Consider the following 17,138-nt stretch of genomic DNA (forward strand, 5'->3'; position numbering starts at 1 on the left):
TTGTCTATCACAAAGTAAACTGTCTATCACCAGAGACTTACTTTGTCTATCACAAAGTAAACTGCATAACATGAACAAGCTTGAAAAAACACATTTTCACGAACTGCTTCATGCTGTGGGAATCACTTCAGAATCAGTAAGAATTGGTGATTTTACAGTTTTCATTACCAGGAGTTTTGAACACCCAGTACTGACTGGTGTCATTTAGAAAAATAACTAAAGTGTCTTTTTTCATTTAAGAAATATCACTAAACTAAGACGCTTCCTTTCCATGGAAGATGCAGACAGACTGATGAATGCTTTCATAACATCCAGACTGGATTATTGCAATGCTCTTTCTGGTATTCCCAGATATGTGTTATCCCAACTGCAGCTTGTGCAAAACACTGCTGCCAGGGTTTGAACAAGAAGTAGAAGACATGGTATTGGCAGCCCTACATTGGCTTCCTGTAAGGTTTAGGGTCGATTTTAAGGTCTTGCTTATTACTTACAAAGCATTAAACGGTTTGGCTCCTTCATATTTAAATGATATTTGAATCCCATATATACCTAGACGACCACTGCGATCCCAGGACGCAGGATTGCTTACTGTCCCTAAGGTTTAAAAAAAGAACACAGGTGGTAGAGCATTTGGCTTTAGGGCCCCCGAATTATGGAATTGGCTGCCAGTTTCCGTAAGGGAGGCACCAACACTTACTAGATAATTTATTGTGAAGGGTGCTATGTCAAATAAAGATTGATTGTTTGATTGATTGATTGATTGATTGATTGATTGATTGATTGATTGATTGACTGCATGAATGGGACATTTGTGAGCTAGAGACCTTGCATTGACAATTCACTATTGACAGGTATTTCTTCGAGATCAATACTTGTTTAAAATTAAAAGTGTAAAACAGCATCATTATATAAATAGAAAAGTATATGTGTCAGAATATATGTGTCTCTTGTTGATTATGGCCACTCCAAAAACAACTTGACATAAATTAGAGTGATGATAATATTTTTGACCCATATTTTTTTATTTTTTTTTACATTTGTTAAAATAGACAATTGTCTGTTTTTCCCCATACCTTGTTTCTCCAACTAAATGTAAAAAGATGACTTTGTGAAGTTTATGTCAGCGTGTGTTTTTTATTTTTTTTTAATTTTATTTTCATGTTCCTGCTTTTTAAAGTTTGAATTCTGTTATTGGTATGAAACTTTTTGCTTTGGAGTGTCGTTTTAATTCAAGTGCATTTTTCTACAGTACTGTGCTTGCACTGAGAGCAGAAAAATGGATGCAATAACACATTTTGTCTATGGTAACCTAGAATATAAAGAAATAATACTATGATTATTTTGGGTTGCAACACCAATGTGTGTAAAACAGTTTTGTTGCATTGTTAATCATACAACAGTATATATATATATATATATATATATATATATATATATATATATATATATATATATATATATATATATATATACATACAGTATAAAAAGCATTCAATAAAATGGTTTGTGGTTAGCTGGATTTTCCTATATGGTTAAAGACAGATCAAATGATCAAGGGTTGTGATAACTTTTCTCATTTGACATTGTGTTCTTTAAGCGTTATTGTCATGCTGTATTGCTGAACTTCTCAAATATATTCAATGCCGCATGCAGTACAGTGTATAACTCTACTGCAAATTGATAAGACATTAGGTGTTCTACTATGTACACATCACTAAAGGATTGCCCTACTAAAGAAAAATAAAATAAATAAATAAAAAAGGTTGGAACTGAGGTCAACCCGTGCTGTTGTTTTTTTGTAAAAATAAAAGTGGTAATGAGCACATTATACTGTATATTAAAAAATATAAATCATGTAACATGTATATATTAACCTCAGTGTTGTTTTCTAAAAAGATGCTCCCATTATGAAAAACAATTTAATTAATTACATTAATTATTAGCTAAATTTCTGGCACATCCAAACGATTGACTGCACATTTAATCAGATCCTTCCTTGGATAATTTAGTACCCTGATCAGTCCTATGCCTTTTGACATAAAACTAGGACCTTATAGCAGGTCTATGACCTTATAGCAGGTCTAGGACCTTATGTGGAGTAGTGGTTAGGGCTTTGGATTCTTGACCGGAGGGTTGTGGGTTCAATCCCAGGTGGAGGACACTGCTGCTGTACCTTTGAGCATGGTACTTTACCTAGATTGCTCCAGTAAAAACCCAACTGTATAAATTGGTAATTGTATGTAAAAATAATGTAACAATTGTAAGTCGCTCTGGATAAGAGTGTCTGCTAATAAATAAATAATCATAATAGCAGGTCTATGACCTTATAGCAGGTCACAGCTTTGCATGAATGTTGCTTTAGCATGGTCCTTACATCAGTGTGTGAATCGTAGCACAATGAAAAGAATTAATGTTGTGTTATGGGTAAGTTTAAAGTGTTTGCTCTTTGATTAGAGTGAAATGAGATATTGACCTATACTAAATTTGAAGCTGGATGTTATTATTATTATTATTATTATTAGTTTATTTAGCAGACGCCTTTATCCAAGGTGACTTACAGAGACTAGGGTGTGTGAACTATGCATCAGCTGCAGAGTCACTTACAACTACGTCTCACCCGATAGACAGAGCACAAGGAGGTTAAGCGACTTGCTCAGGGTCACACAATGAGTCAGTGGCTGAGGTGGGATTTGAACCGGGGATCTCCTCATTACAAGCCCTTTTCTTTAACCACTGGACCACACAGCCTTCTGTGTGGTCCAGTGGTTGGGTACCACCCCATGGGATTTCATGCAATCAATATCCAATATCTTCATTATATATATATTGTCAGAGATGTATTCCACTATTGCAGTCAAAGATCTTAATCATTTAAAGATCACTACAGAGACACTATATAAACTCTTTATAGACCATAATAAGTTTGCACAGAGTTATGCAAAGATGCTATTTTTTCATACTGGGTAAGATATAAACTTTTCTTGTACATTTCAGGGATATTTTATTAAATAAATTGTGTTTCTAACTAAATGTGTCAGGCATAAAATGCACACATTTCTGAACACAATGAATTGGAACTTGCACACCGAATCTATAGATCTATATCGCTTCAATCATGATGTGTGATGTTTTGAAGGATAGTGGAAGGACAGACAATCAAACATTTTAATGACCAGCAGATCAGACAATCACTTATTTCCTGTAAGACTGGGCATACTGGTCCCGTTCTATAATTTAAGTCTTAATTTAGCCTGTTTAAAATTTATTTCAGTGTCCTGTGTCTTCCTTTATACGTTTAGCAAGAATAAGTCTGCAGTTACATATCTTAATATCCCACAGACACATTAATTTAAAGTGTCTGGTTCAATAATGGTGTGAGTGCTTGGTGGTATCCATGACAACAGCCAAGATGTAGAAGCAGTTCTGTTAAAAAAAAAAAAAATGTTCCAATGTTGTATTTTTTTCACTATTTCTTACATTTTTGTGTTATAGAAAAACAAAATAATGCATTTATTATGTAATATATATATATGGTTATTCATTATGTAATGGTATTTGGTTCTGGATTTGATGAAAAAAAAATATTCTCCCTGAATTTTCTAAGATTTCTTTAGTGCTTCAGCTCAGAGGAATGTTCAGTTACATAACTAAAAAATAAGTACGGCTTTTTATGTCTAACAGTGCTGGAGGGTGTAAGTGTATGTATTGATTAAGCGTTTAATGAGTGTTGCACAGCGTATGTGTATGTTTTGGATGCTAATTGTAATCCTGTGTGATGTAGTTTTGCTAAAATGTCACTCAGTGGGTGCCATTAGTATGCAATAAGCGACTAGCCAAACAATTCATTTGTTTTATGCATTGGCAATTAGTGAAAGATAATAATGTTTTATATTACTGTTATAACATATGGATAAGTACTATAATTGCACCTCAGCCCGTAAGAAAAATCACGTATTTATAACTTTCTCAACCATTTTTCTTGGAATTCTTTGTATGTCTTTTAAACTTCTGGTTGTGTTTTTTTTTATTTTTTTTTTTATTCCAAACACTGACAATGTCATCCTGTTTTGGAATTCCCAGTACAAACAGACAGAGAATTATTCATCGAAGAAAACAAAAACTCAACAAAGACTAGAGACCGACATGGCATTGGGGACCCCGATGTTCATGTAGCCAACTTTGTATTCTGTATAAAAACAAACAAGACGTGACTGAATATGAGTCAGGAATTGTGAGAGGTATCCTTGGGAGTGTATACTGCTATTTAATTTCAACAGCACCACCTACGGGAGAGTAGAATGAACTGCTGCTTCTAGGAAAATCCATGCAAAGCATGTTTGGACTGCATTGTCAAGGGTGTCACAGTATAAATCTTTTACCACACCCCACCACGGAAATGTTCAAAGGCAACAGTTAAAATAGATACTGACTGACAGTGATTCATTTGTGATATTTTACTGTGTTTTAAAATGTAAAAACTATTAATTTTAACTATTCATTTGTCGTGGAATCCATATATTATAAAAGTGCATTGCTGTAGGTTATAATTGCATCTCAGGGTTCGCTGTGGTGGTTTATGATGTCACCAGAACTCTTTGATGCAGTTATAACCTTATAATTCACTGCAGCCCAACTATTATTCTGTATATAATGGCAACAAATATGTTTTTCAGCAAATACTTTTAGCCGCTGTAATTCAATGGAATAGCAGGAAGCATCTTAAGATGTCATTGCCTGAAGCTAGGTTGTGGAAGTTTTAAATCATTTGATTCTTTACATACATAATCTTGCATCTGTATCTATCTACTGATGTAACCTTAAAAAAAATTAAAAATAATGGAAGGAAGAGAGATAGAATGAATGTCTTCCAGACTAGCACAAATATATGAATGTGTGTCTTCATTTATATCAGTAACTTTGCTCGAAGGTTTTTCAAAGCCACTGCATTTCAAATACACTACTGGAACCAGCTTCTCTGGAGTGCACCATGTGCATGTCATTCAGGACAATATTGAACAGTATTGTCTATGAGCTGTCACTGAGTAACAGGTTATTTACCCTGTGGAATTTTCAACCAAGCAAATCTAATAAGAGGTACAAGGGCTATTACACAATATGTTTGGGTTTATAAAGCTTTTTTTTTTAATTTCTGAACGATTTGGAGAATAGCGTAATCTTCACAACCAGAATATGTTGAGAAATCTTTGCCCCAAGATGTTCAGCAGCAGTAGTTACAGAAATCTGCTGAAATAATTGGAACCCATATTTAAAAAGAAAAACATATCTAGACTTAGCTGAAACTGATTTACGTAAGAGATTATTTCAAAGCAACTTGTCAATGATGGTCAATTTCTCTCTCCAACAGTGCTGAGTATCGGTGAAGGTGGATTCTGGGAAGGAACGGTCAAGGGCCGAACAGGCTGGTTCCCTGCAGAATGTGTGGAGGAGGTTCAGATGAGACAGTATGACCCACGTCAAGGTAGAGGACAGGTTCCCTTTCTCTAAATTGGCAATTTCTGCTTGTTTTACCTATTGTTGTATTTTGACTGGATGTATTTCCTCTTTTATACTCTACAGTTCTGAAAAAAATGATGGGACGCAATCTAAATATTTGGAGACAAGAATTAATGTGAAATTGTTTCAACTAAAGGGTAATAGGCCATTGAATCTATCATAGCAGAGAGAGAACTACTGCTAAATGTGTTTTTTTTTAAAGAGTTGGGGATATGAGGAATAGAAATGTAAATTATCTCAAATAAATTGGGTTTATAATGGCTTTTTTCCTGTTGTATAAAAGTTAATTGTTCCTGTGCAGTTTAATAGTGTCACATCACTATGCCGTTGAGGTTTTAAGTACATATCAAACTTGGCCTTTTTACACAATACTTCTATAAAATAAAGAGATCACTGCTTCTTTATTTTTGTATATATATATATATATATATACATATAGGATATGTGTTATTCACACAAGCTAGCTACAACTATGTATCGCAAGCCAGCAGTTAAGAAAATAGCCTTTGAAGTTTTACAGTGTCCCAGTTTCAAGTTGACAGCGTGACATGGGCACATAAGCAAGCGTGATGAATTTCCCCTTAAGATGCATTGTGAGTTCTTCCAGCCAACTCCCAGCTCAAATACTGACAATGAGTGAGGATTACATAAGCCCAGAAGCGGGCCAACTAAATTTCCTATTTAAATGCATTGTGAGATTGTCACTGAGACAGATGAAAGGCTTCACAGTTTGGGACAGAAATGAAGAGTCCCTCCCCCTCTCCTAAGATTCGGCCATCTGGTCCAATTGTAAGCTGTGCTTCACATGTTTCCTGTCTGGTATTAAAACCTGGGTTGTAGCAGTCAAAGAGTTAAATCATCTGCATTCCAATGCAGCACAATGGATATGATGTGAATATGATATGAGCGTGTGGCCCTTCTGTAAATATAAATTACAACAGCTGGGTTTGTGTTTCTTGCTGGGGGGGGGGGCATTTCTTTCCTAGTGTGGTGAATGTTGGACCCTGATATATCCCTTGCAAGTGAAGTTGGGCTTTGCCTTGCAAGGAAAGAAAGAAATCTACAGCAAGCGTCTCTATCTCAATTTCTTTCAGCAGTGTGCTCAATGAGCAAGTTAGGGTCATACAAGTTGAAATGGCTGGGGCATGCTAAATTTAGAAAGGGGGGTAAAAGAATTTCACTGAAATTAATGATTATTTTCCTGTGGGCCTGTGTTTAATTACAATAGAAACTGTGGCAGTCGGTTTGCTGAAAATTTCTTTTATAAATAAAGGTATATTCAACAAAAGGAAATCTAAAACGGAAAACAAATGGCTGGCCCCAAGCAATAGCATCAACTTTTTTTGTGTGTGATTAATAAACCTTTTTAATATAAATAACTTTGTTGCAAGGCAGAGTGATAGATGGCCCCTCTCACTTAACCTTCTGAAGTAGGAATTGTTTTGTGATGGATTCCTTTGTCTGAAGTTAAAGAGACAAGCTGTAGAAAAGACTTTGCTGCACGGAGTGTTGTATCACAAGCATTCCATTTAGTATCCAGGAGCATCTTTAAATAATGTGCTGGCTCTTTGTTTGCATTATTGTACTGTTATTTACTAAAGAGAATATAAAACCATTGCAAAGTTGTAGCTTGTCAAGAAGAAAAACAGAATATGAGGTTGTTTTGCATTCACTTGTTAGAGCTGTAATACAGTACATGTATCATTTCAATCACATTTGTCCTTGCAGCACATCCTTCATAGATGCTGCAGTGTACTTGCCCGTTCTCTACAGCAGTGATTATCTGGAGTGCTTTTCTGTGTTTAATAAAGAGGCATAGATTTACTTAAAGTAGTGCAACCATTTTCTCGACCTTATGTTTTCCAGTTCAAAAAGATCAGGGCTCTACGTTTTAGATTTTTAACTACTGGCCCCTTGGGCCACTGAACTACTGTTTTTACAGGCCCGAATGCAATTTTATCTGGCCCAACATATTTATATATTCTTTCATGATGGTTTTTATTTGCAGAATGTTTCTAACTGTATATGGTAACCCTAATTAATTATGCAATGCTTGTAATAGCAACATTCTACAGTAATCGTATTCTGTTTGAAATTGTTGCCAGTTTTATTGCTTTGTTTTTAGCTAATGTTAACAGATCCCTGCTTGAGTTCCTCTATAATGACTGTACAAGCAGCTTCTGCAGCTGTTGCTAGCCAGTCGTGAAACAGCTTCCGGGAGCATGGCACCGGCGAACTTTGAATGCGTGAACTGAAATAAAATAATGTATATAGCAAGTGCTAAAAGAAGTAATCCAAACTTGGGTAACATTGAAATTAGAAAGATAATTTAACGTTATGATGAATATAAAGACATACTAAATGTAAAGCAAAAAAACACAGTGACTAATAAGAAAAGGCAAGATACTTGGAGTTGGGAAGGAGTTATTTTTTGTTATTTACTGTTGACTTTCTGTGAATGGATGGAATAACGTCAACATTTGCACTGACCATTAAAAGTGCAACCAGGTATTTTTGTTTTGAATTATTTACAGGTTATTGGATAAACAAAGTAACTTGACTTTGATAAATCTGGTGTCAGTACTTGATGGCTAGTTGTAATTAGTAATGTTAAGCTATTTTAATGCTGGAATGTATTTTCTATTGTTTTTGCCAGGTTACAATATTTACACTATTAAGATTAATTTATAAATATTATTTGTTAGAATTAAACAGATGTTGAATATTTAGGTTGCTATATGATAGGTGTTATTCTGAATACACTACTTAAAAAATTATTTGGTGGTTTAATTGGAAGAGATACGCTGTGACATTGCTGCTCATTGAGTTCTGTATTTTAATTCAGTAAACAAAAGAAAAAACTTGTGCCTAAAGAAATAGGGTATTGAACGAAGAAATCTCGTCTTGGACATTGTTTGTACACTTTGTGAACCCGGCTAAACTTTACCAGCTTACGCTGTTATGTTGTCTGCTTGTACACACGCATTTGCATTTTACTCTTGGGAGCGTAAGGGACCAGAGTTCGGGTAATTGAATACATAAAAATGTTGCACCCTGTGTATTAAAATAGGCAACTATTCGAAATTTCCATCCCTAATCCCAATAATAAACACTATTAAAACAATATTCATAATACAAAATAACAACAATCCTTCTCAGAGCATTGTCGCTTGTGTAGCCTCTCCCAGTCAGCGCCAGTTTTGCTGAGTGTGATACCAACGAGCCCTGGGAAGATTGTGAATGGCATTTTTGACCTGAACACATCGGATCCCAAATCAAAGTAAGACATTTCGATCACGTATCTGGGTGTCGATCGGGACATCTTACTGTAAGACTGGATATGATGTAAATGAAATGTTGAATTCAAAACAAATAAAGCTGCTGTTTTATTTGCAAGTCTGGGAAACTGATGCCAAACAAGGCAGAACATTACTTTTTTTTCACTGTCATAATGGAGCCCATCTGGCCTCAACTCTCAATGTTCCTCTTCATTTTTTTTCAAAATTACTTTCTTTATGATTTATTGATTTCAGCGCTTTCCTTTTGGCTTATTTGTTGCTTAGTTGTAGAAAACCCGATTTGTAAAATATTTGCCATGTCACAGGAACGAGTACCAACACAGCACTTCGGTACATAGGCTCAGATTCTGACTGTCCAACAAATATGACGTGTGCCTGGAAAGTTAGGATTACTTTGTAGTTATGTTTTTAAAAAATGGTTTGTAAATTAGTTTTCAGCTTTTTGGCACACTGTCCCATTTCCCTGGATTCATGAAACAGAAGCATATTAATGTCAGACCCTGAAGATGAGCTATTATTGAAGCTGATTGTATAAGTTGGAGAATAACCTCAGTGTTTTTAACAGTAAGAGGGCGTCACATAGCTGCTTTCAATGGTGTATCTTCCTGCCCTGTGTTGGTATTTATTTGTTAGAGCTGCTTTAACTTCATGGACTAATGCCCTGTGATGCAATATTCTCCTTATCAAGATGTTTAAGGTTTAAGGTTACAATTCTTCATCCGTTTACACTATCTAAATATATGTTTGACTGGCTGTTATTGAAGGATTATTGTACATTAGCCTTTGCACGTCACTTGAGAAATTCCTCCTTGGCCAATTGATGAACTCCACAAGCCAACGCCAAGTAATCAACTCATTTAACAAGTCTAATTTCTGATGCATTTTTCAAGCGGCTTGTTTTTTAAAATGTGTGTTTCAGTTCTAAGAATAATGTTTCGATACCTATATTGTCACTGTCATTTCCTCTCACATTTTATTTTATTTATTTTTTGCCGACAGTGGAGGCATCCTTGAGAAAATATCATCTATATATTTCAAATACAATACAGTCATTCGGGAATACAAATGCATTAAATGTCTGCTTGTGTGCTTAGAAAAATGGCTCTGGTCATAAGGGTTGATTTGACCAACCTGCAGTACATCCCGTCGGGATAAACCACAGCTTTTTTAAGAGCATTGCATAGCACTGGGAAATCAACCTCGATTACATCAACCATCTACAGTAGCAGTAGTTAAAAATAAATGGTTGAGTCAATCCAGATGGATCCCTGTTACTGTAGAATACTCTAAACAAACACAGTTGTAAAATATCCTGGAACGGTATAGGTTGATCTAATTGTCCCCATAGTGTCTGTTCTTCAATGTTTATGTAACAGTGTGATTTTAGTTGTAGAATTCAGATCTTTGAGTATTTTCAAAATCTGTCTCTGTTACTAACAGAAAACATTTTCATGTTCAAAAAGACTCAAAATAATTGCCTGCTTTGGATTGACAGTAAGATGAAGATATGACCATTAAAGTCTTTGTATCAACAGACATGAAAACCACTACAAAAGTTGGCACTATTGCTTAAATGTCTGCTTGAGAGAACAGTCCCAATATTGAATAGCAGGTTGGGCCTTGTATCTGTCAATAGAAACTGCAGGGGACTCCTTTCCTAACTATTGCATAAAAGGTAAGAATGACCATAGAACAGGTAAAATAAAATAAGTGGATGTGACTTGCATGACAAATGTGAATAGCTTGCTTGCTTCCTTATAAATGTCAGTTTATGAGGAAGGGGTGTTAATTATTTAGGGCCAAAAAGATGGCTCTCACAGGTGTGGACCTGCTTCATCAGTGTCTTTTTAGAATAATGCTAAAATAAACATGAACAGGAATAACAATGTAAAAGTGATCAATTCATGAGTGCTCATTTATATACACATGACACAAGAGAGATACAGCCACATCAAAGAAATCCATGATGCCCAAAGTATTGAATATAATAAAGCATCTACTGTTGTAAAAAGATAAATGTTGCCGCATCTTAGAATATTTTTACCACTGATGGACATGTATACAATCTTTCTGCCAGCCTAGCCCAAACTATATCAGCAAAAATGCAGGAAGGAGGAGGCAAGGGGCTGTTCAGCTGCTGGTCTTGAGCAAGATTCCATTCATAGTGGGTTTGTGGAGAAGATAGCAACAAAACAAATTAAAAAAATGTACGTAAAATTATACAGCAGCCTAGAAGTACTTTTTGATCTGAAATGGTTTGGAACGTAATCAGTAAATGACATTAAAGTTGAGTGTGGACCTGTTTCTCTATATGTAAATGACTGCTGAGCATATTCGTTTCTTATTTTTCAGGACATAATACATCTTGTGCGTTCTCAAAGAGTAGTGTTTACTAACCTCTTTTAATTGAGAAACATCTATGTGGTACTGTCAATAGGTTGTGGCAATATTTTTAGCATTTGGATCTATAACTTTGTGCCCTCATCCGTTGTTAAGATATCACGAGTCAGCAGAAAAATTGCCTCATTTACATCTTAATATGAGCGGTTTAAAATCCTGTGAAAAAGTTTGGTGCTTCCGAAGTATGTATTTCTCTAACAAGGTTTAATCAGGGTGTGAACTGATTGATACGCATTGCAAGAAAGGGGGCCTGTGTTGAAAGGAGGGAATGGTCCATTCAACAATAAGACAGTGGAAGGAGATCACGTTACCCATATCATTTATATTGTCTGTGTAACCACACTTGTAGTCTTTCATACCTTCCAAATATTATAACTTTATTGTGGCTGTCATTCCTTGCATACCCATGCATGTTAAAAGTAATATATACTGTATAGTTTTTTATTACATTAGTATCAGCATTAATATTCAACCTGTGAAAAAAGGACATATTGCTGTGGCAGTAGGGCAGTAAACTACAGGTTGGCAGTTCACTACACTTGCATCCGGACCAGAAGGTCAAAATGTCCCATCCTTGGACAGGCTGCATCTACTAATACCAGGACTGTGCTGCCGGAGGCCCCTTTTTCATTTCAGATTTTAATACAAGAGCCAGTATTTTTTTAATTTATCTCCTAAAGCCCTCTATTTGACTGTACCCTTTTACTGCTTTGGCTGATTCCCATGACAACCAAATCACTTTGGGAGGGGTGAGTAGGGTGGCTTTGCATTTACCTACAAAAACACACTGCAGGGTGTTCAAATATGGTCCAATATCCGCAGGCCTAGGCTGTTTAACAGCACTTGGCTTCGCACCATGCCGAACAACACCCCTAGGCATGTGGATATTGGACCTTATTGTAGAGTCCCTGTTGTACGTTATTGCTCTCATAACTGTACTCATTTTGTTTGATCTGTACATGGTTGCAAGAGGGATCTAGAAGGTAATTACTTCTTTGCTGATGGAGAAAATTATGATTAGAACCAAAACCCCACTGGTTTCTAATGATCCTAACAATACTTATTCAAATACATTTCAAAATCATTACATTCATAATGACAGTCAAACTATGTTTAAATTTGCTTATTCTTGTGTTTTTAGAAAGATGTGGCAAGTTGAATTTTGCTTATCTGACCTTGGTTTGCACCTACAGCATGTTTTAAAAGATTTTGTATCTCATAAGAGAGGGTTATTTATCAGAGTGTGTTACTTTTATATTACTAAATTGATAATTGTCTTCCACTTAAATATGCAAAAGATTCTAACGAGGAAGCTTTCTCACAACTGCAGTTGTAATATTATCCATTCCGAGAGACTGGAGAGGGGACATTTATTGCCAATTCTACCCTAAGCAGACTCCTTACTCAAAGTGCTCTTCATTTCATCCCCAAAATACGGTTTTAGGTGGTCTTTATTATCTTGCTTCATTATTTCTGTTTCCTCTGTATCTGTCTGTACAAAAACTAGCAACATATGTGATCATATCACACAGTATACATTATATAGCTAATCCATGGCTCATTGGTTTTACACTTGATGCGTTTAAATCTAACATCCAATGCCTATGTTTCAGATTCCATGCATAATTTTCTCAAGGTTACATCATGCCTTCTAGACACATGAAAGCCTCTCAGATTCCATGGCCTAACATTCATACTGTAGTCCCAAGAGTCATATAAATCTACCACACTTTGCTACTTAGATGTATATAATAATTTTATAAACCCCCATTAAATTGAAAATGTGTGGCCTTATTTATATGCCAACCGTAAAATAAAAAGCCATTTGCTATAGGGTTTTGAGATATGAAAGGGAAAAACTGTCAAGTGAGGCTCCCTGTGTTTGCTAACTTTAATCTTGTTAGTCCTCTCCTGGGGATCTTGAGTTGAGGGGCTGGCGCTACAGATTCCAAAAAACATCAGATCTCTAACGTCCTGAACCACACGGCACATCTTTTAAATGCTCCCACGAGTTCCCTATCTCAACACAGGAGGTAACATAAACTAACACATAATGACAGCTCTGTGATGGCAGCTTGTCACAGAAAGCAGCTGTTTAATGATTGGTGGGATTCTCCCAGGACCTACAGAGCAGCAATTTCTACTCTGGCAGGATAGCTGCTGGGGGAGATAGTGGATGAGTTGATTTTTTTGAAGGATTAACAAATACAAATACATTTAACCTTTTTGTAGTTGACATGAAGTTGATATGTGCTGTTCAAGCACTTAGCCTTTACTGTTGGCCCAGACCCACTCACTGTCACAATCACAATTCAAACAACTGCTTTGTGTTTATTATAGAGTTATTATTATTATTATTATTATTATTATTATTATTATTATTATTATTATTAGTCATTAAATGCCTTGTAAAAATCAAGTGCCTTTATTATATCTCAAAACATTTACATGATAAGGATGAACCAACATACAGTATCAACCATTTTTTTGTTTTCTTGTTTTAAAAAAGCAGAAATATAATTAATCTTATTCCCACTCACATGTGCAAAAAAAGTGAATAAAGTGCTACAATGCGAACGTTTCAGCAGCCCCCACTGCTATCATCGGTGAATAACACTTAAACACATGTTTACCATTTATATAGTCTCAAATCATTCGTATTAAAAATATACATATGAATCAAATAGATAATTAGACTGGCAACAGCAATCAGATCTTTATGACAAACGGATTATGTATTAGAACACAATATATTGATTTAATCCGAATTTTTTGGCATTTTTTAAAATTAGCATTTAAAAAAAAAAAACATTTTTATGAAGCTATATTATCAGTTTTAGATCTTAGTATCCAAAAATGATTTATCAATTGATGGGCAATGGACCCAATTGTTAATTGGGCCAACAGCAGAAGTCAGATCATTAAGGCAAGTCAATTGCATTTCAAAGCACAATACAGATTAGCATTTTTTATGACTAGACAGGAATACATTCAAAGAAAGCATGACAGACCCAAATCCTCATTCATCTCCTTAGGAAATAATGTATCTAATGTAAATATCCAAAAGGCTTCTCTCTCTAATAATTTAGTGTCCTGATCTCCACCTCTGTGGTGGGATAAAATTATTTCTAAACCAAATAACTTTAAATCAGAAAGAGAATGTTCATTGTGCCTCTTTAAAATACAGAAAAACAGAAGACTTTATATCTTGTCTTCGGATAGAGCTTTTATGTTCACTAATGTGTTTTGTTTTACCAACATATAGAGATGGACATGGACACATGATAATGTATACTACATAGTTCGATTGACAGGTGGTCAGTTGTCTAATCATACATTTCTTGGAGTTTAGGGGATGTATACATTCATTATTATTATTATTTGTTTATTGAGCAGACGCCTTTATCCAAGGCGACTTACAGAGACTAGGGTGTGTGAACTATGCATCAGCTGCGCAGTCACTTACAACTACGTCTCACCCGAAAGACGGAGCACAAGGAGGTTAAGTGACTTGCTTAGGGTCACACAATGAGTCAGTGGCTGAGGTGGGATTTGAACCGGGGACCACCTGGTTACAAGCCCTTTTCTTTAACTGGACCACACAGCCCCCTTAATTAAGACTATGAGCGCAAGCTGCGCAATGTTGACAAGGAAAATTCCCAACACCCACTCAACGTGCCTGTCCTAACAGGCTGTGGATTAGTGTCTGCTCACACCAATCTATCTCTTAGGCTTTTACCTTTTGAGTATACATAAAATTGAGGATCTTTAAAAAGATTAGTCATGTGTCTGTCACTGCTTAATATGTGCCAATGAGTACTGATAATAATACCCCTGATCTGATTACTGATGTTACTATAGGTAGTCTTAAAAATACAAGAAAAATTATTTTTTTGTTTTGGTACCTTTTTATCCAAATCTTGTTTCAAAATGTTACAGCATTTTAATAAAGCAGTGTTTAACCACTGTACAGGATAGCATATACAAATGAAGTATTGATAGAGTATATCTGATTGATAATCAAAAGCTTAATTGGTAGCTCAAATATGTCTTAAACGCACAAATTGGCTATAAGGTAGACCTTTTTTCAGAGCAACAGGATAGAAACTGTTAGCATGTAATGGGCTGTTCGTTTCCGTATCCTTTCTCTTTTGGAAAAAAACTAACAAATCAAAAGTGTAATTGATTATTATTATGTATTAGATGTCTATGAGGCATTGGCACTATTCAATAATAATTTTAAACAACATCTTGCATAAAGGTAAAAGGATTATTACATGTTGTTGAGGCTATGGTAAATGAATGGAACAGTAGACCTTCCAACATTTTATAGACAAACTTGCAAACAGGGTTATTTTTTTGTATCCTTCTCTAACACCAGTAGTTTCATTCTGGCCTCTTTCACTCCACTCTCTTCCTTTAAGCAGAATATTATTGCAAGAGAGTTAGTTGAGTGGAAAGCAGCATAGTTATTAGAGCAACTAATGCAAGAGATGGTTGGTTAACACATAATTAAATGTAATTCTCATAAATATGAATTCCTGCGTGGCTTCCAATTTACATTTAATTTAAAATCGGAGGTCGTTGCTTCCCTTCAATGAAGCCAGCATTCAATTTGTCAACTTTGGGAGCATGTAAATGTTTACCAGTGCTTTTGTCTAATACAGTAACAGAAGATTCATAAAATCATTATTGAAAAAGTAGTAGCACTTTAGATCAAAGGGTCTGAATAGCCATGCAATCACTGTATGTATGATACAGGGTTATAGGACGGTGAATGTCTGAGTATGCGGGTAATACTATTGACAAGAGTAGACGTACTAGTAGAAGGAAAAGTCCACAAAGTTACCAATATTTCAAATGAAGCATCCATGATGCCCCTTGCCAGACATTACTGTAAGCCAAGATGCTTTCTGGTTCTATTCACTGACCTCTGGTTGTCCTACATGACTTCCCACTGGGGATCCTTGTTTGTAATTTACATCAATCTGAATTACATTCTCATGTGGAATAATTCCAGTTTCTGTATGCATGCTAATGATACCTACTTAGTTTGAAATTATTTTATCCATGTGTAGTTAGTAGAGGCAAAAAAAAATAACAGAAGCCTGGAATCAGCTGTAACCCTCCCTATAAAACTACTGCAATGAAAATAGCTTCATTCTGGTTTGCCATAAAAGGAACACATTTATTTGATGTCTTATGTCTCCTTTCCAATTCTGAATATTTGTACTGTTTGAGGAAACAGCATGCCCTGCTAGCTGGGATAAATAAGACTTAAGGCACTCAGGAAGCAAGTCAGCTGAAGACAAACTGCAGTGTAGCAGGGAAACTTTAAGACAGTACTGTTACGCAAGCTCATATGGTCTCACTTTGTTTCATCTTATGAATTACGGAGATATAGAGATATTGAATAAAGGGGAATATGCAGGAGGATTAAAATAAATAAACATCATGTGGTGTTTGTGTGTAATGAAATAAGAAACAAAAACAAGCTATTGTATTAGGGCATAATCTGTTCCACCTGTTTCCACCTTCCATCTCTACTTACAAATTCATAGTCAGTTTACATTATAATTTGTATCTATTTTATGCTTGTTATTATATCACTGGAAGAGGCATTCATATGTTTAATACAATACGTGCTGTGATATGACTGCAACACTTGAGGGTTAAGTATCTTAGCTGTAGGGTTTACATGGTGTTCCAACTTAAGGCTCTGTACTGTATAATTCTGGGCCTCATTACTTTAATTTGCTTGAGCAGGAAGGCTTTTTGTGCTTTTATTTACAAGTCTCCTGCTGTACAAAGATGAGGTTAGGTCTCCAGATTTATAAAGCATGTATAAATCCAGTCATTTTCATTTTAATAAAGGCAATAGCAGTATTGTGTAAAAGGCATATTAAAATAAACATGAGCAATGAA

General features: G+C 35.4%; 1 protein-coding gene across 10 annotated transcripts in view; it reads left to right on the forward strand.

Moving 5' to 3' along the window:
• The window catches only part of LOC117419752 (SH3 and multiple ankyrin repeat domains protein 3-like), a 276,153-nt gene that overhangs the window by 205,910 nt on the left and 53,105 nt on the right, over positions 1–17,138 (forward strand). For all 10 annotated transcript variants that reach the window (XR_009307250.1, XM_058985907.1, XM_058985911.1 and 7 more), the window contains one exon: positions 5,366–5,479. Coding sequence is in view for 9 of the 10 variants with exons in the window: in XM_058985907.1 (XP_058841890.1) it covers positions 5,366–5,479 (114 nt within the window). In the remaining variant the exon portion in view is untranslated. The remainder of the gene's footprint in view (positions 1–5,365; positions 5,480–17,138) is intronic.

The sequence above is a fragment of the Acipenser ruthenus genome, chromosome 14, assembly GCF_902713425.1.
Source record: "Acipenser ruthenus chromosome 14, fAciRut3.2 maternal haplotype, whole genome shotgun sequence".
NCBI classification, from domain to species: domain Eukaryota; kingdom Metazoa; phylum Chordata; class Actinopteri; order Acipenseriformes; family Acipenseridae; genus Acipenser; species Acipenser ruthenus.